The 26646-nt window shown below is 34.5% G+C and overlaps 2 protein-coding genes and 2 long non-coding RNA genes across 12 annotated transcripts; 1 reads left to right on the plus strand and 3 right to left on the minus strand.

The window, feature by feature from the left end:
- Positions 1-1116: 1116 nt before the first annotated feature.
- Positions 1117-2932, minus strand: LOC126928771 (uncharacterized). The gene is made up of 4 exons (XR_007716942.1): positions 2846-2932; positions 2476-2583; positions 1909-2063; positions 1117-1325 (listed from the first exon to the last, which is right to left on the minus strand). It is a non-coding gene; the product is annotated as an uncharacterized LOC126928771 (long non-coding RNA).
- Positions 1327-21483, plus strand: LOC126928761 (filamin-A). Of its 7 annotated transcripts, none has more exons than XM_050744464.1 (40): positions 1341-1592; positions 3113-3490; positions 4471-4595; positions 4740-4870; positions 4956-5169; positions 5244-5361; positions 5429-5616; positions 5719-5874; positions 5963-6104; positions 6177-6382; positions 6458-7967; positions 8042-8177; positions 8246-8325; positions 8412-8579; positions 12821-12967; positions 13056-13283; positions 13357-13671; positions 13745-13963; positions 14052-14372; positions 15625-15846; positions 15938-16125; positions 16226-16430; positions 16499-16636; positions 16714-16887; positions 16964-17271; positions 17340-17568; positions 17649-17777; positions 17857-18072; positions 18153-18329; positions 18413-18652; positions 18731-18874; positions 18969-19127; positions 19220-19368; positions 19490-19676; positions 19760-20022; positions 20095-20266; positions 20351-20569; positions 20640-20836; positions 20939-21241; positions 21311-21483. In XM_050744464.1, exons 2-40 carry the CDS (start codon positions 3121-3123, stop codon positions 21377-21379), a joined length of 8862 nt encoding a protein of 2953 aa, XP_050600421.1. In that variant the 5' UTR covers positions 1341-1592; positions 3113-3120; the 3' UTR covers positions 21380-21483. The 7 variants fall into 7 exon arrangements, 6 of the variants coding, with proteins under 6 accessions (XP_050600425.1, XP_050600421.1, XP_050600424.1 ...); XM_050744467.1 differs by having other exon boundaries at positions 1343-1592; positions 7667-7967; XM_050744466.1 differs by lacking the exon at positions 1341-1592 and adding an exon at positions 1920-2048.
- Positions 8210-10959, minus strand: LOC126928772 (uncharacterized). Of its 2 annotated transcripts, XR_007716944.1 has the most exons (3): positions 10107-10959; positions 9091-9288; positions 8210-8862 (listed from the first exon to the last, which is right to left on the minus strand). It is a non-coding gene; the product is annotated as an uncharacterized LOC126928772 (long non-coding RNA). The 2 variants fall into 2 exon arrangements; XR_007716943.1 differs by lacking the exon at positions 10107-10959 and having other exon boundaries at positions 9091-9450.
- LOC126928762 (ribosome biogenesis protein BMS1 homolog) lies at positions 21484-25931 on the minus strand. 2 transcript variants are annotated; one of them, XM_050744472.1, is made up of 3 exons: positions 25220-25362; positions 24645-25134; positions 21484-24565 (listed from the first exon to the last, which is right to left on the minus strand). In XM_050744472.1, exons 2-3 carry the CDS (start codon positions 25103-25105, stop codon positions 21640-21642), a joined length of 3387 nt encoding a protein of 1128 aa, XP_050600429.1. In that variant the 5' UTR covers positions 25106-25134; positions 25220-25362; the 3' UTR covers positions 21484-21639. The 2 variants fall into 2 exon arrangements, with proteins under 2 accessions (XP_050600429.1, XP_050600428.1); XM_050744471.1 differs by having other exon boundaries at positions 24645-25931.
- Positions 25932-26646: the final 715 nt, after the last annotated feature.

A 26646-nucleotide genomic window follows, 5' to 3' on the forward strand; every position in this document is an offset into this window, starting at 1 on the left:
GTAGGGGACATTCTGGTCTATGTGGGGATGCAACTTCGATAAATATAACAACGATAGATACAAAAGTTCTTAATAATAACATCGGTAAAACAGCAAGCCGTTGGTAAGCTGACGCCACAAATGTCACGTTTATTCTGTACGTCGGTAATAAGTCTTATGTTTGCCGTGAAAAATCACAGAGGACGTAAGAAACACTCTGATTTTCTGGTAGGTCCGTATTTATAACTTGAAACACTAAGTTCCATTTAATATCACATCTATCCTGTCCTTAGTCAGTGGACCCACATATAGAAGTTTATGTACAATATATCTTGTATTCATATATATATCGTATATTTAGTTAATACCCCTACCTACATTGTGACTAATTTATAAAAGATATTGGTAGGTAGGCATTCTATTTTATATCTTATATTCCATTCTGTGTAGCTTAAAAAATATGATAGCATGATATTCATACAAGAATAATTATAATAAGAAGCAAGGACAAAGATTTTATACTGTATGTATGTATATTGTTATGACATATATATAAACATATGTACATATATATGTATATGAAAGTTAGATGAAACATGAAATGTAGTTGAATATGTATGAGTAATTCAATGATATCAATTATATAAGAATACGTATTATTATTTTAAAATAATATCGATAATTATATCAAATTTTTCTCATTCTTAATGATTCTGTATAAATAATAAAGCATGGTGAAATTTTTAAATATAACTAATTTATGTATTAAACGATATATTCTATGTAGATTGGTGGTTTGGAGATTTCAATACGTGATAAAGAAACATCCGAACCCCAGTCATTGAAGTTACTCCCACCCGAGTTGCTTACTGAGAATAGCTAGATATAAAAAAGATCTTTAAAATTCTTGTTCGATAATATATGCATACATGCATAAAAATGTATTGTATAACGTAATGTATAATAAAACATAATTTGTTCATACACCTGTGGACATGCTACCTTGCGATTGCGACTCCGACAGGTGCCACCACCTTGCGGAATAATTTGCGTGATTCTAGTTACTGAATTTCAGTGATGCATCAAACAGAAACAAGTAGGATATTTTTCATAAAAATTCTTGTTATGTTGGAATAATTTCATTTGGAATTATCTTTTATTTGCTTTATTTGTCAGAAAGATCGAGATATTTTTGTTTAGTAGTCTTTCATTTTGTTTAAGATATATTATTTAGGTTATAAAGGAAGTTGTACAGTGCGGGGCCCGTGGATGGATAGATACATGCTTGTATTCATCACAATCGTGTGTTCCAAGTTCCAACGGTCTCGAAAAGCGCTTGTGTTGAGCTGCGAAAAGAAGGGGTTTTTCATGTTAGTTCAGTGAGCTCACGCGCGTCGAAGAACAATCGTCGACAACGGTACGATCCGGAAATCTTCGACAACCAAAAATGGCGTTTCTCGCATAGTGTATCGGCACATTAAAGTCCATCCTAATTTTATCAACGAGTGGAGCAAGCTGTTTCAAAGGAAAATCGTGTAAATCAAGGAATAGCGTTCCTTCGGAACGGTTCCATGAGATTTCGTGTTCAGGAAGTTGCTTCGCAGTATAACGACGTAAATATCAGTTCGCATACCAACGTTCTTACTTTCTTACGTCTTCAGTTGTGCGAGTGAACGCATAAAACAATTTGCGTTTATAATATTTATTTCGATGATGTGAGCTTCATTGCTAATGATCAAAATTTTTGCATAATTTCGGAATTATCCTTTTGCGTATTCTTTGAATAAACCTACTCCAAATCGCGCTCTTTCAACGAAGATTCCGATTGGTCACTTCATTGACTATTGACCAATCGACGAATGCTCTTCTTGCAAAGTTTACACAATTTACGTACACATATTCTAGAAACTAAATTATCTATTATCTTACGTTAGAATGATTTCCATCGATCATAAGCAATTATCCTGTTAAGTCGTCTAGAACCACGTCTGTTAGCGCCTGTCAAATCTTAATTAATATTGTGGAATATGCCAAAGATCGAGTGATTGACAATACAAAAATTCGGCAAGGTAAATGTGGTGAAGCTGCAAGGAAAGCAAGTATATTTCGTATACATCAGCTCTGTAGGTGCAAGTCTGTAACGTCGATCTATCTGTGCTCTATTAAAGTTTCCCACGAAACAGTGAAAGAACTTGTTTTTTCTATTCTCGTGATTAACTAATTTCTTGCAATACGTTCTTACAACGTTAGTATAAAATATCATACATAGTTGTATCGAATATTAAAAGTGTATTTTTATTGCTCGGTAATTTTGTTCTTGCTGGTCTGGTATATTTATTTTCGCTATTTACGTTATATCTCGAAATCGAATTTTGAAATCGAACATTACGCGATAAACGTACGATACTACAAGAAAATTCGATTCTATCTTGAACGTAATGTTCGATAGCATCGTCGGTCGAAGTTTACCTGGTTCAATGTAAAATTTTTACGTACTTACGCAAGCTTCACCGGTCGGGCAAGGTTTTGAGAGAACAGTGATGTCATAACATAGTGTAGCGTAACGAAGCAATTCCTTTGGCACGTGCAATTGATGTCACATTACTATAAGTATCATATTAGTAATTTGATTAGTAATAGGTTGATTTTTGATGAGACGTCTTTCGCAGATAAAGAACACGAGAACAGAATGGCTGAATTGCAATATTATTTCTACGCTTTCTTGTTTCCTTTCTCTTGCCTGTAACCGTAAGAGATTTAATGAATGCAAATAATGAAGTAGCGGAGCGCTGGATTTTCATTTTAACGGATATAACTACATAAGATGCATCGATGATTAGAAACATAGTAGTGTACCGACACTTACTTTCACCATAAGATATATTTTAACGAACTCGCGGGGCAACAGTATCGCGCGATCAATCGAATTTTTTACTGATTTTGGGAAGTCAATAAATTATTATGTCGTACTCAAGAAAGTTCGATATTGCTATTAATCTCTTGCCCTGAACATATTAAATCACTTGATTTATAGTTCGCGTTTAATTATCTCGAACTATTATTTTTTAATTAAGAACATTACATTAGTAGTAAGTAAGAATTTGTACGGTACAATTTGTTGAATACACAATAGGAACAAAAATGGAATCGACCGAACAATTACGACCAGAAGAATTAGTGGGTCTCGTAGCCCGGTCTGCCGAGGGTACGGCAGCGAAAGGAATGCCTATCAAAGGACACGAAGATCTCTGGGTGGAAATTCAAGCGAACACTTTCCGAAATTGGGTGAACGAACACTTAAAACACGCGGTCGATGCTGCAAATGGTCCTGTGATCGACCTCGTTGAAGATTTTCGCGATGGTACACGACTCTGCGCTCTCGTCGAGGTACTTACTAAACGACGTTTGCCTCGATGGAATCCTAGACCAGCTAATCAACATCATCATTTAGAAAATGTTTCAACGGCCCTTCAAGCTATCGAGGCCGACGGTGTGAAACTCGTCAACATCGGTGAGTTAAATTCTCTGTTACACTAATTCCTCACTTATAGAATACGATACAAATGTTATACCAAGTATATATATATGCATACGATTACTGTAGCGAGAAACGCGTCACATTATTTAATAATCGCTTTTCCATTCTAGTACTTCTCCTAGACGATTTGTGTATAATTACATACATGATTCCTTGATTTGGTCGATTTACATAATTATGTGCTTTTGATCGATTAATTATGTAATTTCTTTCCTGCTAACTGGGCGTGAGGAACAGAGAAACTTTATCTACTAATCGAATGTGCCACATAAACTACAGATTATTTTCGTCGATAAAACATCAAGCAATTAAAATGTTCGGAATCATATATATATATATATATATGTATGTATATGTAAAGAGAAGCTCTCTCGGTGGTTACTGGCAAAATGCACATGGCTTGTATGCGCTATGCTATGAGTCAGATCGCGATAAGCGTAATAGTTAAATGTGGATCATCGTCGCAAATGTATTTTGTGTAAACTTATATATATAAATAAATCCATACATCACATTTTCTAATAACATTTTTCGAAATTAATGTTTTAACAGTGCTACAACGATAACATATATGCATAATTAAACTTATCTTTCGAAATAAAAAATACAATTGTGACGACGTTGCTTGTAAATCAAACTTCGAGGTCATTGCCTTTCTGGTGTTCTATCGGCGCCTACGAGATCATGGTCTAGCACCATTACAATTACACTTCATGCGTGTATCCAGCAGCTAATATAATTTCTAGCGCGTAAGTGCCTTATTAAGTGTCTTTAACACGCGAAGAAACTTTTATAATATTTTAACAATACTTACTTACACTTAATGATGGCGGAGTTATTAACATTAAACCTCAGGTACGGTAATGGTCAGTTTTATCTGTATTGTTTCTTCTTATTGACAGAAATTTAAATAACTTAAATAATTTTAATCATCTTACACTTGTTCTTTGTAGGTAACGTAGATATCGTCAATGGAAATTTGAAACTGATCCTTGGTCTAATATGGTCGCTCATTGTAAGGTACCAAATAGGCAAGTCCAAGTTCCCACCAAGGAAACTTATGCTTGCATGGCTCAAGGTCAGTACATATATATAATTACACCAGTAACTTTGAGTAGATTTACTCTTATACATTTTGATTTACACACTAACACATAGGAAAACTTGGTAAGTCTTACGAGCTAAAGGGTGCATTTTTTATCAATACATACGCATTTTACAGACGGTGTTGCCAGAATGTAGAGTTAATAACTTCACTACAGATTGGAATTCAGGCGTATATCTGAGTGCGTTGCTTGATTATTGTCAACCAGGTCTATTTCCTCATTGGCGTCGGCTCGATCCTAACGATAGGTATACAATTGCAGAATCTTGACTTTTTTATAATTACCTTACAAATTACAAGTTAGAAATTCCATAAGAAATTTTATACTTATAGCGTGTATAACTGTCGAAAAGCTATGGAGATTTCAAAACGTGAATTCGATATACCTATGGTGTTGGAACCAGAGTATCTTGCATCTCCATATTTGGACGAATTATCGGGAATGACCTATTTATCATACTTCATGAAGGAAGGTTCGCCAGGTTTTCATGCAACATTACGATGGGTTAACTCACAATTATCTCATCATCCAGTACAAAATTTTACGGTGAGTGAGTACTTGTTACACCGGTATGAGATCATACTACGAACATTTTTCTATTTTTGAATCATTTCTTACAGACCGATTGGAACGACGGGAGAACTTTATGTAGCATTGTCAGAAACTTGGGTGGACCAGCTCCTGTTTACGATAAAATCGATACCGATCCTTCTGCATGGGAACATAATATACAAATGGGTAAATAGCATTTGTGCGTAGTTATATGTAAGAGATTACTATGTTTACTTTATATATTCTTCGAAAGGTATTGACGGAGGCAAAAAACTGGGCGTGGAGCCTATTCTCAAGGCAAAAGATATGGCAGATCAAAACGTAGAACATTTAGGCGTTATGGCGTATGCGGCAAACTTTCAATGGGTAAAGCCTCGCCCTCAAGCGAGCAAACAAATTGTTGTTCACATTGATAGCACTTCCGCTAGAGTACAACAGCCGGTTAGTTCGTTAATTATTACCTAAGAACTTATTTGTGTTCATTCTTCCAAGTATATCGTTATATGTATTAACAAAATGTAACAGTGATTATAATGCTTTTAGGCGCATTTCAAATTAGAGATTCTTACCAAAGAAGTAAATACAAGAGAAGTACGTGGTGAAGTGATAAATCCGAGCGGACGGATAGAATGTAGACTCACGTGGAACGGAATTCATGGGAAAGGAACCTTTATACCTACTGAAGTCGGAATGCATAAGGTTTGATTCGATAATTCTAAACACATTACATGTTGCGCATGTTATATGAGCAATTAATATCCGAAGTTCATTACTGTTTGCGTTACAGTTAATGGTATATAACGATGGAGAATTAGTAGATGGATGTCCCTATTACTTTAGAGTTTTACCTCCCTTAACCAAAATTAAATCGCCTGGTATGGATCCGTGTGCAATAGGATCTATCGTCGAAGTTCTAGTCAACAGTTACGGTAAATATTTTATGTGAAATAAATGAGAAATTATATTAAATTACTTATATTTATAAAATAAATAAATTTCAGGAACTAGTCATGATGGCATTGATGTGACTGCGTGGTCCCCCACTGGAAGATCTCTGTCGTGTCCTGTCAAAGAGAATGATGGAGTTCATACTGCGACATTCCAACCTGATGAGACAGGAGAATGGAGTATCGCGATAACTCATAAAGGAAATCACATACAAGGTGGACCATTTACATGCTTTGTATTTGATCCTAATGGAGTAAAGGTACATCAGTTTTTATATTGTATATTTTCATATTTATTTTATTGAATATCGATGATATTCAGTAAATATTTGTAGCTACTGGATACGGAAGGTGCTTTGCCAAGACAACCATTTTCATTTACCGTTGATGCAACAGGAACCGGAGGTCTTGGCGATGTAATAATAGATTTAGTCCATGATAAACAGTCCGTTCCTTTCAGAGTGGAAAATCTTGGACATATGCAATACCAAGTTTCATTCGTCCCATCAGAATCTGGAAAGTACAGAGTTTATGTATACTTCAATGGTTCCGATGTTCGAGGTTCTCCATTTTCTATTCGAGTGGGAACTCAAAAAGGATCGAAAAGGTCGAAAGAATCTAGTCTCGAAAGATCTAAATTATCTTCGTTGGAAAGACGAATGAATGGTTTGAACGTTTCGGTTGGAACTGATCGATCGAGTCCTGTACAGCAGAAAACTTATTCTTCGCCTACGTACAAATTACCCAGCCCAACTCAACGAGTACGCGAATACTCTCCCGTACAGCAAACTACCTCCACTTATAAGACATCGAATAATTATTCGTTGGAAAATTCTAGCTCGACATACCATACATCAACTTCTTTTAATCACACTCGATCTCCAAATCATAGTCCTGTTTCACGAAATCTTCATAGTCCATCTATGGTTAAAGATACGAAAGAAATTTATTCTACTACTACATACAATCATTCAAGATCTCCGACTGTACAAAGTCCTAGCTTTATGAAAGAATCGAAAGACGTTTATACATCCAATACAATAAGTAGATCACGCTCTCCAAATCCAAGTCCGACTGTACATGATCCAAGATATTCGCCAGTTATTAAAGAATCTCGAGAAATTTATAGCTCAGGATCATTAAAGCGATCTCGGTCACCGAACCGAAGTCCAATGACATATCGTAGCGCGACTCAAAGTCCTATCAATAGAAGTTTCAGTCCAAGAAATAACGACAGAGACAACGGTTATAATAGAAAAGATTCTATAGATAATGGAACAGTTGATACAAGTAGCAACGTTAGAGTATCGTCGATGGTAGGCGGAACATCTAGAAGAGATTCGTGGGATGCTATAGAGAAAACAAAATCTTTGCTATCTTATGGTAGTTTAGAATCTCTTGCTAATCTAACCAACAATTCTGCTACAGCTGAAAATACGAATAACCCAAATTATTTCAATAACAATTACAAGAATACTCAAGGTTATAATTCAAAGAATATTTTGCATACTCACAATAGTTCCTCAAATTTTATGTCCACTCAGAAACTTTCAACTTCGGAGTACAACATATCTCAAAAATATAACAATGAAAGTCATAATACTCGCACACAAACGCATGGAATTCTTAAAAACAAAAATAATAATTATTACAAAAGTGCGGATACCACGGATGGAATTACCGAACGGTATATTAATAGTGGAATCTCTACTAGTTCATCAACGCAAGCTAGGGATTACGAACTTGCAAGTGGAAGTGCGCTTGAAACATTGCCGATCCATAGACCGGCTACCTTTATCATAGATCAAAGTATAGATCCGGATAAAGTCACCGTTAGTGTTTCTGGTAAGATTTTTTATTATATTATATTACTAGTACAGTACATCATATATTTTTCAATATAATTTATCCGATTTTAGGCCCAAATGGTAAAATAATTCCAGTACAGAAATCAACTCTCCGAGGTTTAACGTATACAATAACCGCCGAAGAAGTTGGAGAACATATCATTCAAATTTTAGTAAATGGACAACATATTCAGGGCTCACCGTTCAGGTTTGTATTTATTGAAATTATTAATAAAGATATAATCACATAAAAAATTAAATCCTTTATTAACTCAGATCGCAAGCATACAATGCACGTGGTATTCAGATTGGGAACATTCCGAATGGCATTGTTAATCAGCCAGTAGAATTTGAAAGTATGTATTTAAAAACATATATTATACAAAATAAAGGGTATTAATGCAAATTTATCTGCATTGTCCTGTATCTTCCAAATTTATAGTTGACGGATCTAATGCTGGATCTGGAAATCTAGAGATCCTCGTGAATGGTGGTCACGTAACTAGCTTTGTCAGAGCATTAGGTAGTCAACGATTCCTGGCATCATTTGTACCCCATGAAGCTGTTGTACACCTTGTGGAAATGACATTCAATGGCGAAGTAGTCCCTGGTAAGTCACTTTTTATTCGATATTTATACAATAAAAATCCGTTGCATTCCTACAATATAATAATTTAGCGAATTAAACTGAATGTAATAGAAAATCTTTAAAGATAATATAGCGTAATAATATAAAATAAAATTTTAAACATTTCCAAGTTTAAAATATTTGACGAAGATCTTTTAGGCAATGATAATGTTATTTCCATTTCCTGAGTGAACGATTTTCTTCTCAAATTGCCTTAATGTATCAATCTTCTAATAGTAAAAGTGATTCATAGCTTTCTATATTTCTATAAAGAAAATAATTAAATAAAGATGGTATTGCTTGAGAATTGAATCTCTTTATTCGGTAAAAGGAGTTACCAAATAAAGTTATGCAATGCATAATATTTAACAAAAATATTTTCTTACATTGTAAGGGTATAATCAAGTACTACTTATGAAATTTCTTATATTTATGTGCGATATTATGTTTAAATTTTGTACGAAAATTACATTTAATAATCTGCATGTCTTACATTATTTCACTTTTTTCGAGTACGTTTATGCATACACATACATATATTGTCCGAGTCAACAGGTTATTGATCAGGTCATTGACTTGCGATTTCACGCATCCACGTGATGTTCCACTGACATATATACAACGTCATCATTTCCTTTCTTTCTTGAATTTTTTCCTTTCATTTATTAACTAAGCACAATGAATAATATCCCTATTTAAATAGAAATATATTACTTTTGTTGTACAATATCATACGATTATACAATGTTTAGGTATTTCGGGAATTTATCTTATCGCTTGGCATAATCTTATAATAGTTTAGAATATTATTTACTATGACAGATTATGAAAGTAAAATTTGAAGGAATTTGTACTACGCTACTGCACATCTACGAAGGATATCATTAGCGATATAAAAAATTGCATTTTGCAACGGTAATTATACATTACACGTGACCTACAACGCTGTAAAGAGGTTCGTTGGTGTACAGTTTTCCAATTGTTCCGAACATTAAGATAGCTCAAAAATGTCATTTCTGGTTTTTAGAAAAAATATGTTTAACATGAAAAAATCAGAAAAAAATTAAATATTCCGATGGCCTAGATTTTATTGTACAGTCCACATCGTATAATATTTGTTGATAAATTACATTTAACAAATTCTTTTATACACACAACGCTAATGCTTTTCAAGTAGCATTTACTAGATAAAGTTTGTATAATATTTTTGTAATATTCAATCTTGTATAATATCATTAATTGAAAAAGAATATCACGGGGAGAAGGAAACCGTAGGTGTGGTCACTAAAGTCTTTATATGCTTGTAGACGTATTTGGTTACGAACGAGGATAGTCGATCTCTGCCTACATAGAGGTAAACGTAATTCCTGTAACTGCACATACCATAATGATGATTATGATGATTCTTAAGATTTTCTAAAGAATATTCAGGTTTAATATTAATATGTAAATATATCAATATGTCATAATATATAGCTATTATTAAGACAAAATGTATTCGATAATGACCTGGATATCTTTTTACTTTCTTCACGTGTTTAAATAATGAGTATTTTTTAGTTATATTTGTAATAATAGTAGTCTATATAACTACGAAGAACAGCTGTTCTTATGCGATCATTTGTAAAGCCAAATATGTCCTGCGCCGTTATTATTTATCATGAGAGAAATGATTGCGGTTGTTTCTATTCTAACGCACCACGCAGAATAACTTATGGTTTGACGACATGTGGAATGCGTCTTACATATATTTTTCAATTTCTTTATTTCAATTGCTTTCTCTTCTCGCTGTTTCGTGCTATTTTAATTCGATTTCCCTAATTTGAATTTATTTCTTAGTTATTTCCGAAATGTTGTAAAAGCATATCTATCGATTGTAATTAGAAATACGTATGTTGTTAAGAATTTATCTAGATATATCTACATATTTAAAAAATATATATACATACTTGCGATGTATCTATATACACAAGTACAATCTCTAAATGCAAGTGATGCGCAAATTACCGTAACGCTCGGTTAGAATATGTACTAACCATGAAAATTTCAATTATGTATTAATTACATCGCTGCAGAAGAATTTATTGCGTTTATAGGATGGAAATTACGATACTGTGTTTATATAACATCATTGCTTTCGTGCCAAATTATATATTCTTACATTACGTATAATTAATTCCAAATTATTATTGCATAAGTGATGTAACATTCATTACGATATTAGATTTACAAATTAGATTTGTCTTTCTAGATTTTTTTTCGTTAATCGTATTTAAATCAGTAGATAACAATTTAAGAGGTATTTTTGAAAATATTGAAACGAGTTTTCTTCCGTATGACCCGTTATGTCGGGGAATGCAGCGAATCATGAACCACAGTCTCTTCGACATAACTCCTGGCATTAAGAATGTAGCGCAAGACAATTCGGAACGAAAGGAAAGCAGGAAATCGTGTAAAACATATCGAACGCTTTTTAATTGTCCTTTTTACTTTTCATACATATAAAAAAACATTACTAATCTTATTCTTGTTAAATTAACAGACTTCAAAAGTATAAGATGTACTTAACATAAAATGTCACAAACACTGGCGAATTCACTTCCAAACTGCCCTATTACTGAAAAGATATATCAAATTTATTATGTCAAATTGGAATCTCCTCGCATGATTGGTTATAATAGATGGCAATGCCAAATTACTAATAAAGATAAAGCTCTGGTTTTCCGACTCTCTCTCAAGGAAAAACCGAACGAACTCGATCGTCACGAAATTCCAATGCATGAAAGCTATATTTCTTTTATACATCCAAGTATTGTGTCGTGATATTCGTTTAGTGTAGTAGAAAAAATGTGATTATTAAATAGAAACGCGATACATGCAAGATTACACATTTGTTTCGTTCGTATCGAATAATGATAATCATTACTCTCGTATAATCGTTAATTATACAGTCACACTTTTTCCATAGTTATTTTAAAGTAATTTCGTATTGAATGCAAATAGTGAAATTTCTATTTGCGGCCGACCTTAAAGTATCGAAATACGCAGATCAGGTATCCTATGAACGTGTACTGTAGTACATACATAATATACTGTAGCCGGTCGAACGAGCAAGAAACGGATGGGAGAACATACTCGTATCATGTCCATTTAAAACCCTACTTTGATTTATATCATAAAGTTAATTTCTAGTTAAAATAGTCTTTTTTTCTTAGTAAAAAATCATCGTATAAGGAGAAAAAGATCGTAAAATCTGAAATGAAAGTAAATGTGGAATAAAATAGATACAGGGGAAAAAGTATGAAAGAGGATTGTTGAATGTATACCAAAGAAAGCACGGCCCTGGTTTTGGGCCTAAGCAGCAACCCAGTAGTAGCAGCAGCTACACCCGTCTCGTCGCTTGACTCTGAGTCTGTCTCGATTCTGAGTCGCGACCTGCTGACGTTTCTTCATCAAGAAATTAAAGCTATAAAGTTCTCTGACTTTCTCGATCATTCGATCTTTTTTCTATTTTTCGTCTTTGTAGTTTTCAAATAATATCAAAATGGATTTCCAACGGAATCATTCGCAATTAGTGTTCAGTAAAGATGGAATGATCATAATCGAATTAGTGCGCGAGCGATTGTGAAAATACTCAATATCTGTTCGTGCTTATGGCCGAGATCGAAGTGTATTCCATAATGGAACCGTATTATTGACCGATAGATTCGATTTGTGTGTTTCGATTTCCTATTTTGAAGTTTAGTACCCTTATAACGTAATTCAATTCTACCCTTTCTCCCTTAAGTTTTTCAGCATTTTTCAGGTCTCTTAGTTTAATATTAAAAATAGTAAAGGTAATTTGGTTTCTTGTATCTTCTTACAATTACCATAAATGTCAAATTTTCTCATGTCAAATTCGAGCAAATATAATCCTAACGATTTTCCCGCGATAATTATGAAATCTATTTTCTTCTTTGCTTTACGTTACGCTTCTTCTTATACTAACTATAAAGGTTAGAAAGCACCTGATTGGAATTACATAGTATTGCCGGAAAATTAAAATTTTACTCAAAGTGTTGCAGTGTCATATATGGATTCTTCTATTATTTCTAACAAATTAATGGTGTATATTGAAACAATAATCAATTAAAGATTGTTACTATATTACTATATATATATATGTATATATTTTTGCAATTTTATATATACAATTAATATCTGATAAAATTATAAATTTACAGGATCACCCTGGCGTGTGGGCATTATGCCAGCCCCAAAAATGTCAGTGATTGGGGATTCCATAAGATTGGTCCCTGCTGGTAGTCCAGCACTTTTTGAACTTTCTGCTCTTGGCTTTAATAGTAATGAAATTGATGTACAAATTATAAGTACGTATCTAAAATTAAGTATATTTACAGATTCGATATTATATTTATTAATTACTTCTTATAATAAATATATAATAATTATTTCTAGCACCTTCTAAGAGACATGTACCAGCAAAAATTGATGAAGAGTCAGGAAGACCAGGAGAATTTCGTGTTGAATTTACTCCAGTAGAAGTAGGCAGTCATCTTGTAGAAGTAACCATCGCTGGACAAAAGCTACCGGCAGGACCACTGGTTGCTAAGGTGTACAACAGCAGTTTGATACAAGTTACCGATGTACCCAGTGCTGTTGTTGGGCATGCCTGTCAATTTAGAGGTAACTAAAGATAATGAATTATAGAAGAAAAAATATAATACATGCCAATCTATATCCTTTGTTAATTTTATAGTTGATGCTAGTGCGGCTGGTGAAGGACAACTTGAAATTTCTATCAATGAAGGAGAAGTACCCAATCATGTTCAAGTAGTAGGGGGAGGACGTTGCCTTGTTTCTTTTACACCAGAAATTGCTAAATCACATTACATTGATATAAAATTTAATGGAGAAGCAGTGAAAGGATGTCCTTTTATTTGTAATGTATCTGATACCAGTAGAGTAACTTTAAGTTTAAATCACCTGGAATTAATTCCGGTGGATCAGCCTGCTAGTTTTCATATGGGGGTTGATGGTAGTGGCAGCGCAGAGCTTGCAGTTTCTGTAAGAGGTTAGTAAAAATATCATATTATAAATTTCCCAGTACTATTTTATGTGATGCTAGGAAGGCGTATTCTTTTTAGGACCAAATAGTGAATTGCCTGTGAAAGTAACTGGAGATATAAAAAGTGGTTTTACTGCAGAATTTATTCCAAGAGACGTCGGTGTTCATTCGATTAGTGTTGAATATAATGGTCATCCTGTAAATGGCACACCATTTTTAGCTAAAGCATTTAATGCAGATAAAGTATTAATAGGCCCAGTAGCTAGGGGTAGTGTTGGTCAACCTACACATTTCACTGGTATGTAGAAAAGATATTTAAAAATTACTTCTGTTCAATTTTCGATTTTTTGTTACAATTCTTTATAAAATATTTATTGCTTTGATAGTTGATGCAAGTCAAGCTGGTGAAGGAAATTTAGAAATTACGATATCAGCTCGCAGTCAGAACATACCTACTCAAGTCACCCCACAGGGGAATGCTCGGTTTTCAGTTAGTTTCGTACCATTCGAGGCGTGCGAACACATAATTAATATAGCCTTCAATAAACGAACAGTACCAGGCTGCCCGATTGTAACTCGGGTAGGTGGTGATAGTCATGTAACTGTGAGTGGGCAGGCATTAAGCAGTGCTGGACTAGGACGACAAAGTTATCTTACCGTTAGTAATGTTGCCGGTAGCTTAGAAGATTTAGAAGTTAACGTTGAAGGTATGTCTATCTCTCTCTCTCTCTCATTGTCATTGACATTGACATTTCCTACTGTAATTGTATATTAATACGTGTATCCTGCATGTATATCTTTCAGTTCAAAGTTGTATCTTTACTGTTATCACACAAATGTCACAATTTTCACAGCAACATCATACCCTACGATATTCTTTTATTGTTCCAATTCAGTATTATAAGATTTTTGCAAATGTTGCACAGTGGTTTGCCGACAACCGAAAGTATATATATATAAGCACCTTCCATATAGTATTTATCACTTCCATAATAAATTTTTGACTGTTTGTTACATTTGTTAGTAATATTCATGTAATGAATATCTTGTCTGTTGATTATGGTAGAAACTTGCACGAAGTTCTGCCTCTGTGTTGTCTATCTTGTTAATCTCTAGCTTGAGAGCAATTCTCTCTCTGTTGCAGGTCGGCCAGCTTTCAGACTACGACATTACTAGACTTCTCAAACACAACTAATCTCATTTTTATTTTAATAATGGATTATATGAAATAACTGGTGGTGGGTTTTTTATTTAACATATACTCTGAAAATATTGTATTGAGATAGTTCATTATGTCGTCTCCATGTTCTTTTACTACTAGTTACCACTTTAGAATATTATAAAGGCGTCGGTTTTACCTTAATATTCGATTGTTAAAGCAGTGACTAACATTTCCCAATTTTACTGTTAACTACTAAATCAAAGTAAGCGTGACAGCCATTTTCGTGGTGCTATATATATGTTGTTAATTTTATCTTTATCATAGACTTTGAATGTGAAATCTGTATTGCTTTAGCCAATGTGCCAACATGATCATTTATTTGAGTAGTACTTAGCTATTAAGTATAATATCAACAATGCAAAAATCGATCTCTAATCTATTTCTTAAATTTTCATACATTTTGCTTGAGTTACTTGTTTTATACAACTTTGCAGCATCTAATATAAACTAACTATCAATTTGAATTCAATTACCAGACAATACAAGCAAACTAATACCTTATTGAATTTTTATTTAAAAAGCTCCAGTGATTAGTTCTTTCATAATAACATGTCTGTATATATATACATATATCGCTTTCTTTAGACAATGCTTATCATAATTAAATACCTTAACATCAGAAAAGAACTTGATAAACTCGCATAAACGCTCCACTGTTCACTTTTGGTATCCATGTGATCCACCCTAGTAGTTGGCTGACTAAATTGTATTAAACAACTAACCGGCGGACTTGATAGGACCCAATGGACAGGCTGTACCCGCTCAAGTCACTGACAACAAAGATACAACGTGCAGCGTAGCATTTACGCCAAGAGTAGTCGGAGAACATAGAATTTCAGTAAGCCATCGGAATGTTCCCGTAATTGGTAGTCCATTTAGCTGCAAAGTGTATGACGTGACTGCTATCAAAGTGAAGGATTCTAAACATGGTGTTATTGGAATGCCTGTAACTTTCTTAGGTATTGTTGCTATAGTTAATAATATATTGAAATCTATTATATATTACATATATCGAGAATTATTTGTTGATTTTCTTCTTTCTCTTTTTAGTTGAAACTAGTCAGGCAGGTCCAGGAAACCTGGAAGTGACGGTAAATGGTGGTCGCGTACCTACATCTGCTCAAGCTCAAGGTCCTCACACGTATGCAATATCGTTCACACCTCGGGAACCAATTGTACATACTGTGGATTTAAGGTTTAATGGAGAGGATGTACCTGGCAGTCCCTTTAGTTGCCAGGTATAATAATTATTTTATTTTTTTGCTTTTGTAATATTATTACGTATTTCTATTTATTATAGTTGTTTGTTAAAAATAATTAACTTCTTTGAAATGTCAGGTGAGCGACACGGCGAAAGTAATAATAACTGAAGGACTTGAAAAAGTGTCTGTGAATCGTTTAACAACGTTTACAATAGAGGCAGATTCCTCATTAGGAACTCCTACTGTAGAAGTTCTCTCACCAACTAGAGAAAGTCTACCAATTCATGTCAAGCAAAGTGGTCATGGATGTTATACTGCAGGATTCACACCTAAAGATGTTGGTATGTGAATGAATATGAAACGATGGTAATGGAAAGGATATCTAAAAGAAAGTACATAAAATTTATAGGTGATCATAGCGTTGAAGTAAAAATAAATGGATTGCATGTGGAAGGTAGTCCATTCTTAGTAAAAGCTTACAATGCTGATAAAGTAAAAGTAACAGATATAAATAGTGGTGTTGTTGGTAAACCAGTCTTCTTTAGCAGTAAGTGTAATATTTTCTTATTTCACTTCATATATTTCACACATTAATTATATTTATACGCGCATGTTTAATTTTAGTCAATGCTAGTCAAGCTGGTGCTGGCAATCTTGAAATTATTGTTGCTGTAAATGGTAAGAATGTGCCAAATTATGTGCAAAGCGAAGGAAATGCAAAGTTCAGAGTTAATTTCAAACCACAAGAAGCTGCTGTACACAGTCTTAGTGTTCGCTTTAATGGAGAACCTGTCCCAGGTATATATAATGAATCCAAATACATAACAGTTATGTATTAGATGCCTCAGACTCAATTTTAATGTTTTATGTTTAGGCTCACCATTCAGCTGTAAAGTAGTTGGTGCAGGCCAAGCCATAATTACAGGTCACAATTTAAAAATGGGAGCTGTAAAGCAATTAATTTCCTTTATTATAGATCCACAAGCTCCTTCAACAAATTGTGACGTAATTGTAACACCACCATCAAACATATCACTTCCTATTACGATAGAACCTATAGATGGAAAATATAATATCAGCTTTGTGCCTATGGAAGTGGGCAGACATAATATCAGTATATTAGTGGACAATGAACATGTGAAAGGCTCTCCATTTGCTTGCAATGTTTATGATGTTACAAAGGTAATCTATTTGAAGTGTCACAAAATATCGTTTACTTGGACGAGTTATCTCACTAAAAATTCATGCAGGTACACGTATCAGGTCTTTCTGAAGCATTATTAGGTCAAGCAACGACATTTACTGTTGATGCAGCAGAAGCTGGTGAGGGGACATTGGAATTAGTAGTAAGCACGGACAATAACACAGTTAAGGCCGAAGTAGTTGCTTGTGCTCGTGGATTATACGATGTAACATTCGTTCCACAAACTACTAGTACTCATTATGTCAATATTAGTTTCAATGATGATAATGTACCAGGTTAATAAATCTTTGTCTTTTCATCAGATTTTAATTAATATTCATTAAAATGATTAGTAATTTTATATGTTGTCCAATAGGGAGTCCGTTCAAATGTCCAGTGATTAGTACAATGTTAGATGGACCATCTATGATCCGTGTTGGGAATACAGCATATATGGACTTAGAAATGCCAGGATTAGAGGGGCCTGTATCTGCAGAGGTTACAGGTAAGCTTATGTTTCATATATTAATATTGTTATATAATGCATCCTGCAACATTATAATTCAACTGCGCGTCTGATATAGGCCCCGATGGTATAATTATTCCGTGCACATTGACGAAATTATCATCCAATTTATATCGAGTAGAAATTCGTACACGACAGGTCGGCTCCTACAGCGTAATATTCAGTGATGGTCACAAGATAATTAGTTCTCAGACACTTCAAGCTTTTGATCCTGGAAAAGTAACAATTAAGGAAGTGTCAGATGTAGTTTGTCATCGACCAGGAACCATAATAGGTATAACGTGTAAAATGTAATTTTATATTAAAATAAATATAAAATATTTCTATTCTAAATAATTCTTTAAAATTCTCTAGTTGTTGCACCAAAAGAAGCCGGACCCGGAAAGTTGACCGTAAATGTACGCGCCGCTGGAGCTGATGTCGATAGCGTAGTTAGAGAAGGAGAAAATGGCCAATACGATATAATGTTTCATCCTACGCGAGCAGCTCCTCATAAAATCCACATAAAATATAACGAAGTTCATATATTGGGTACAGTATTTATTGTCTAATTTTATAGTTATCTGTTAATATTTTAGTTCATTTACATTATTCACTGTGTGATTTTTTGTTAGGAAGCCCATTGGATGTGACAGTTCGTGGTCCTACTGGAGGAAGAGAAGTAACTGCGACAGGATTAGGATTATACCAATCATGCGTTGGCAAAGTGACCTCATTTACTATCGAAACTTTAGGAAGTCCTGGGAAAGAATTTGACGTAGTAATTAGCGGACCACAAGGTAATGCAGTTCCAGTTCGATGTTATCAGCATCGAGATGGAAATTTACTCGCCGAGTTTACTACAAATACTGTCGGTATGTAATTTAAAAATGCAAATAGTAATACTAGTAATATTATTATACCTAATAGTTGAAATATTCCCATTTTATTAGGGACGTATAAGATTGATGTCTTACAAGGCACAAAGCCAGTTTTAGGTTCACCTTTTTTCTGTCAAGCTTTCGATATTTCCAAAGTGAAACTGCAAGAACTGGGACCAATGATAGTATCTGTACATGACCACATCGCCTTCAAAAGTATAATAATAAAATTATTAATACATGCATATATTTTTTGTTTCGCAAAATAAAATAACATTTTTATTATAATTGTAATCATAAATTGTTATAGTAATAAAAACAGATGCTGGAATGGCGGATTTGGATGTAGTAGCGACAAGTCCACTGGGTCAAGAACTTCCGTTACAAGTTACTCCGCTCAACGATGGTGCAGAGATGGTTGAATTTTCTCCTAGCGTACCTGGTACATACATGATTAATATCACATATGGTAAGGTTAATATACATACACTTAGGTATACACTAAAATGTTTAATGTAAAAAGTACTTTAGAGAAATAAGGAAAATTATTTTTTTATTCAGGTGGGTGTCCTATACCAGACAGCCCATTAATATGTACAGTTGATGCAGCTGGACAAGCTCGTGCAAAAGGAGAAGGTTTATTAAGCGGTCATGCCGACAAAACAGCACATTTTATCGTTACTGGCACCAGAAGCCCTCCAGCAGTTCAGGTACTTAGCGAGAAGTGTAATATTTCATTTGACTTACATTCTACATGGATATTATTATATTTTATAGTTTTATTCCTTTTTTTACCGTGCTTTATTACGATGTATTACTATGCTTCTTTAGGTAGATGGCCCGGATAGCGTTTCGAAAGCGATAATTGAAGCCGGAGCTAACCCGGGTACCTGGAATGTGTCGTATGTCCCAACTGAAGTTGGGGTATTTGACATTCGAGTAGTATCTGCTGGTCAACAACTTCCAGGATCTCCCTGGCATCCAAAAATCATAGATACACGGAATCTACGAGTAATTGGTAAATAACAATAATCTTTATTGTTGTTGCTATTATAAAAATAATATATTAATTTTTATAAATATTTTCTTTATTTTTCTAAGGTGGCTGGCCGGCTGTATGCGATGATGTTGGGCGATTAAAGTTACATCCATCAAATAAAATTAATTTCGACACTGCTGAAGCTGGACCTGGTGAACTTACTGGAAAAATAGGAGATCATATGTTGTCTTTTGAAATGACTTCAAATAATAGACTGAAACTCATTCCGCCAGAATTAAATGGTGGGGAACATCGTTTAGAAATATTATTTAATGGAATACCATTCCCAGGGGCTCCAAAATTAGCAATTGTTCAAGACGTAGAGGTATTTAACTGTTCAGGATTATGTTTATACTATTATAACTGTGGCAAATTAGTATTACTCTCTTATTTTTAGCCGCCTATACAAGACACGAGTCGAGTTTTGCTAAGGGGAAGAGGTTTAACATCAGCAAAGTGCGGAGAAGAAGTTAGTTTCACAATAGATGGTTCTCAAGCTGGCACAGGCACGCCAAAAGTTCAGTTATTTTCACCAACTAGCGAACTTAATGTAATGTTACAACATTTAGGTAATTATATCTTTTATTTTTTATAACTATGATCTTTTTGTATTACATCATAATTTGTTGCTTAAATTATGTTCTCACGTATAGGTGACAGCGTTTATCGAGCAAGTTACATACCATTAACGCCTGATCCTCTTTTAATGACTGTGTCTTGGAATGGGAGACAGCTGAAAGGATGCCCTTTACAAATAAATGTAACGAGTGCAGCTGACGCGTCGCGAGTTATTTGTTCCGGAGATGGATTGAAACATGGTATAGTCGGTCAGGAAATAAGAAGTTTTATTGATACAAGACGTGCTGGGCCTGGTATGTATTATACTCATTATTTTTGTTATTTAATTGTGTGAATTAAATCTAAATATTTTTTTATATTTAGGCGAATTAACGGCTCATTGCGTTGGTCCTCATAAGGTTGCTTATTGCGAATTATACGATCACGGTGATGCAACGTTTACATTGAACGTAAAACCTCAAGAAGCTGGACGTCATGCATTAACCATTAAATACGCCGGAGAACATGTCCCTGGCTCACCTTTTACGTTACGCGTTTCCGGTGCTCCAGATGCTTCAAAGGTATCGTAGGATCTACATTTTGATACGGAATGTTCTTATTTCGATTTGAAATGATATCTATGAACGAGAAAGATGAGTGGCGAAAAATGTTTTTGATAATAGGTTCGAGTTTACGGGCCAGGTATAGAACACGGAGTATTAGCAACATTTCAGTCACGTTTTATTTGCGACACTCGTGGAGCCGGCGCCGGTCAACTAACGGTGAGGGTTCGTGGCCCTAAAGGAGCGTTTAGAGTAGAGATGCAGAGAGAGACTCAGAAGGATCGGATAATCTTATGTCGGTACGATCCAACGGAACCAGGTGATTATAGAGTCGAAGTTCGTTGGGCAGGCGTCCTTGTACCTGGATCTCCATTTCCCGTTAAAATCGTCGACACTCAAGACGAATTGCTAATGTTGACGCAGGTAATCAGAATAATAGAAATATTCAAAACAAAAAAAATATCCAAACTATCCTTCTCTCATTGGTTTTAGAGTGGAGATAATTATTCAACAGGACACCATACTATTGCCTCATGGCGTGGATCACAGGCTATATTATAAATACATTGCATATAAAGTTGTTATTATTTTATATGAACTAATAATATATTTTCATAATATATAACAATTCTGTAACTTATCTAAAATATATGCAGTAAAACAAATATTTTGACAACTGCTTTATTATAATATATACAGTTTTAATTGTTTACATAAGAATACGGACAATCAAAACGTGCACGGAACAAAAGTAAAAAGTGGTAAAAAATAACTGCCGGCCTATTTATTAGAATGCAATACATTTTATAAACAAGTATACACTATGACTTTTTTTTCTTTTCTAATTTACTAAGTTCTCTAAACACTTGTTTCTTCAATTCTTTTTGTCGTTTAAGTTTTCGTGCTTCAATGGCAGCAATTTTAGCTTGATGTCCCTCGATTCTTTGTTTAGTAGCTTCTTTAAGTTGTTTTTGTTTATAAGCGTAATTGGTCTTAATCATTCTCATCAGCTTCGCTACGTTAGCTTCATCTGGTTCACGTATTACTGCTATTCTGCCTTTCTTGAAGTTTGGCTTGTGTTCCGATGCTGGCATTAATTTTGGTTTGTCTCGGTACGGGAGCTCTTTCTGTAAACTTCGAGGAATAGACAAAGGTTTGAACACTTTTATCATTCTCTCGATAGATGTATACATAGAATCTTTGTTAGCAGGTGCACGTATGTTCTTTTCTCTCTTTAATTGTCCAGTTGTCTTCATTCCTTGCCATTGATTCTTTTCTTCGACAGGTAACAAGAGCGATGTAACAGGATTATAAAATTTTGGAACGTCAATCTTATACCAAGTTCGACAGAAAACAATATCACTCAAAAGTATTTTGTCTTCGAATGTCGCACGGAAACATCCCTCTGGCTTTGATACAGCTTTCTTTATTTGACCGCGTATACCGGATACGGTTTTTATTCTAGCACCCTCAAATTTAGCAACTTCGAGTGCCGAGTTAAACATATCTTTTATAAAAGCTGTTTTCTTATAAATTTTCATCGGATAACCAGTAAGTTTCAATTTTTTCATGATCTGTGTGCTTTTGTCCATCTCTACGATAGAACCTGTTGCCGCTATTCTAAAACCTGGTACCCTAGTGGCAACATCCTGAACTGCCAGGACTCCTGTACTTTGTGGTGTAACAGGACCCCAAAAATGTGCCATACAGGCAATATGTTCTGGAGTATATTTTAACATTCTATTTTTCAAGTTGTCTTCTAATTTTGAGAAAACTGGTAACGTCTGGAATCGACGCCAACCTACAGAAAGTATTAATGGATCTTTGCTCTTCAGGATCTTCGGATACCATCGATGCTTTTTTATTCTTGTTTGTACGTATCCTATATTCTCTTCCCCATGTAACAATCCTCCAATAATTAATGGATATGTAGGATCCAAATTAGTAACCAGTTCACACGGCACAGTTTCAATTTCGACACGCACGTACATACCTGGGCGATAACCTTCCAATTGTACCCTTACGTTATCGTCTAATCCCTCAAATTCCGATTTGTTTAAATTCGCTTGTTTTTCAACTTCAAGTTTCAATTCGTCGTAATATGTTTTAGATTCGCCGTTATCATACTCTAAATCAAATTGTTCCTTCAATTTTTTCTTCTTTTCCAAGAGCTTTTCCCTTTCTTCCATTTCATCCGTTATGGATTCTTTTCTACTTTCTGCATCATGCTTTTCCCCAGTTTCCATATCTTCGAAATCACCGTACAATTCTTCGTCATTCATATCATCTAACTTTAAGAGTTCTTCTGCATCTTCCGATTCTTTCCACTTTCCGGTTACGAAACGATTCACTACAAGTATTTTATTTTCTTCGTTCAACCAATCCCGTTGAGTTTCCGGAAAAAATATACATTCTTCTTGATTTTGCAACTCTTTTTCCTGTACTTTTTGTTTCTGTTGTTCTTGAACGACACGGAAGATACCACCTATTTCGTCATTTTCGAGCTCGATTTTCTCCACTTTCTCATCTTCTTTCGTGCGGTTCCTATCGAACACTCCGTAAACGACTTTCATGAGATTTTTGTTAGTTCGCTGACGTCTATCGAATGCTTGTCTGGCTTGTTCGACTAAGTTTGATTTCCATTTTAATTCATCTTCAACTTCTTCGTCGTCCTCGATCTCATCAACTTCTTCTTCCCTCTTCTTCTTCTTCATATTATTAGCTTCGATATTTTCTTCTTCTTCTTCCTCGGAAGTTTCACCAAAATCAGTTTCCTCTTCCGAGTCATCCATTTCTAATCCACCTCGTGAATCTCCATCGCTTAATTCGTCAAAACTTTCGTTTTCGCTATTTATCCTCTCGCTTGTTTTACTTGAATCTACATTTAATTGGTCGAGCGCTTCCTTAATCTTATTTTTTACCAAGATATCCGATTCCTTGCTCAAAGAACGATAAACATCTATGTCATTCGGTACATGTGAAATTCTACCTTTTGTCAAATTCAAAGAGGTTTGTTTCGTAATAGATACGTCGTTGTCTTCCAGATTTGAATTATCTGACGAACTTTTCCTCTTTTTAATATTTTCTGGTTTATAGGTTTTACTTTTTCTCTTAAGGCCTTTCTTTTTATACGTTTCTTTCTCACCGTCATTATCTGTCTGCAAAGATTCAGCCTTTGCTTTCACTTCATCTGCTTCCTCAATATCATTCTCACTTTCTTCCTCTTGATCGCTGCATAACTGATCGTCTGCGATATCTTCCTGATCGCTATCATCAGATACATCGGAGAAATTCTCCAGTGATTGAGAATCAGGAAAGAGAACCTTTCTTCTGATCCTGCCATTATCAATTATAGTTTCTCCCTTATAACTGTCTAAATCTTCGCTTACATCCTGTGACTTTATCGGAGCAGCATCACTAAATAACTGTAGCTCGCTGTATTGTAACTTTTGATCTAATGTTTCCTGTGTGTCCATTAAAGCTCCAACCAAACCTGTTTCTTCTTCTTCTTGATGAGAATGACTACCACCCAATTCAACATAAACAGCATCCTTGTCATATACTATACCACCAACACCGGAAAAAGGTGCATAAATTAATCGTTCCTTTTCTACTAATGCACGTTTCTTTAACTCTTCTGGCAAAGGACACGGATCTGGCAAAAAACTAACATCTTTGATCTTTAGATCGCCACAACCCGGAATATGTACAGATGTCTCTTTATTTAATGGAATTCCTCTCACATACCTGTCGATATTAACAAAAAATTAATATTAAAAATTAAAAGAAATATAATATTTACATATATATATAATTCTTTACATACCCATATAAACTTATTGTCCTATCAACTTTTGGATTTTGTCTAATTAGTTCTGGAGATGTTAAATCTTCCACTCTATCAGCTAGAATATAAGGATGCGTGGTCCGCCAAGTCAATGGTCTAAATTTCATGACAGAAATAAATCTTCCCAAATTTTTTATTTCTGTACGTAAATATTCTCCATGAATTAATCCAGATAGATAAAATAATTTTGCTCCGGCATAGACTTCCGTCCAAAATCTTTGTTTCAACGTCTTTTTGATTTTCTTCAACTGTTTTGCATTTTTTATTAAATCTAAGTGAGTTAAAACACCCATAATTCTAGGCATACCATGAACTTGACAGATGTTTAGAAATTCAAATATTTCCATCTCAAAGCCAAAAGATGCATCTACCAAGAGCAACACTAGGTCTGCTACTTTAGCAATGTCTATCATACTATTTATATCATTGTTACATTCCATAAAGGTAATTCTTCTTTTCTTCCCAGAAACTACAGTAACAGGACCAACTATATTAGTTAATGGTTGTTTCACGTAACTCTTAATGAGACATTGAACAACTAAAGATTTGCCAACCTTCGGAGGGCCAACAATAGCAACTAAAATCGGAGGAGGTTCAAGAGGAGTTCTATCAACCAATGGTATGTGTTGTTTCTTTGTTTCTATATCCTGTTTCCGTCTAAATTGTCTTTCTGCCTTAATCGCAGAATTAAATGTAAATGCCTTTGGATTTTTCTGTTTATCCGTAAGTTCTTGAACATGGCTTTTCTTTTTTTTCTTTTTTTCTGCTTTACGACCGGCATTACGTTCTCTATGAGTTTTATGAGTGACTACGTTCTCCGTTTCACTTGACATTTTCAATTTCTTTATAAAACTTACTATTCACTAATTGGTATATATTGGTGCATATTTCACTTTAACATTAAGGTTATATTATATCCATGATGCATTTTAAACACATATTTCTGCATATAGAGACGGTATAATATTTGAAATAATTTCGATATTTCAACGATAAGCAAGTATTATAATTTGCAATACAATATTTAAAATACAAGAAAAGTCACAACTTATAAATGTTTATCACGTGTTGTCTGTGAGGGCAGACGTTTGTCGTTTGAGCGATCGTTGCAAGAAGAAGGTTATGTTATGAAAACTATAATTTATGGGAAATGGAATTATATGAGACAGTATGAGAAAATATATTTCCAAGTTAGAAGTTAATAAAGAATTCGATATAACGATCAAAGAGATTTATTACGAATAAAAAATATTTATTCTTGTATTCTTCGGTTAATATTTCATATCTTCACCGCTAGATGATTCTAGTTATTCTAATTATGTATACTGACTACTTATTCTTATATAGGTAATATCAGAGGTAACATTAAATTTTGTTTATATCTCGTACAATGTTCGGAAAATACTACGTTGATAGAGAACCTACTACGTAGGTAAAGAGTTGTTTGAAACAAAAACGGGGGGAGTTAACGCGTTAGGACAATATGTACCATTAACACGGCCGCTACATTTTCCCCTGGGATCAAGCGATAGTAGATTTCGATTGAAAAGTCATCGATCAAAGGTATCTTAATTCATACAATAGCCGGTGATGTTGTAAAATTTGGACGCATGATCGATCGTTCCATAGCATGGTGGCAAGGAGCTGGTTAACTGAACGCAATGTCGTTCTATTCTATGAAAGTAGAAACGAATAAAATGAAATTTCGAAGATGGACGTGCAGTGACATATTGGAAAGGAAGGAACGTGGTTCCGCGGTTGTTCCAGTCCGCCGAATCGGCGCGTGACAGCTGTCACCTTTGAAAATCACGGCTAAAAAAATTGTTTAATATATGAGCGCGGATCCGCGACGATTTACACTTGTTTTCAATTGAGACGCCCCGAACCGCGGCGAATTGCTGCGACGATTGGGGTGACTTTTAAATGGGAGTATAATTCTAGGGTGTGAGCATTCCCATTCGACTTTGTAAATGTATATATT

The sequence above is a fragment of the Bombus affinis genome, chromosome 2 (genome assembly GCF_024516045.1).
Source record: "Bombus affinis isolate iyBomAffi1 chromosome 2, iyBomAffi1.2, whole genome shotgun sequence".
NCBI classification, from domain to species: Eukaryota; Metazoa; Arthropoda; class Insecta; order Hymenoptera; family Apidae; genus Bombus; species Bombus affinis.

What these genes read in the sequence shown, in the direction of transcription:
- LOC126928761 (XM_050744464.1), top strand. Translation starts at nt 3,121, where the DNA reads ATGGAATCGACCGAACAATTACGACCAGAAGAATTAGTGGGTCTCGTA. An exon ending in GGAACATAATATACAAATGG is followed by an intron (nt 5,362 to 5,428) that starts GTAAATAGCATT and finishes ATTCTTCGAAAG; the next exon opens with GTATTGACGGAGGCAAAAAA. An exon ending in TTTAGAAGTTAACGTTGAAG is followed by an intron (nt 14,373 to 15,624) that starts GTATGTCTATCT and finishes CGGACTTGATAG; the next exon opens with GACCCAATGGACAGGCTGTA.
- LOC126928762 (XM_050744471.1), bottom strand. Translation starts at nt 25,498, where the DNA reads ATGTCAAGTGAAACGGAGAACGTAGTCACTCATAAAACTCATAGAGAA. An exon ending in AGGACAATAAGTTTATATGG is followed by an intron (nt 24,566 to 24,644) that starts GTATGTAAAGAA and finishes TAATATCGACAG; the next exon opens with GTATGTGAGAGGAATTCCAT.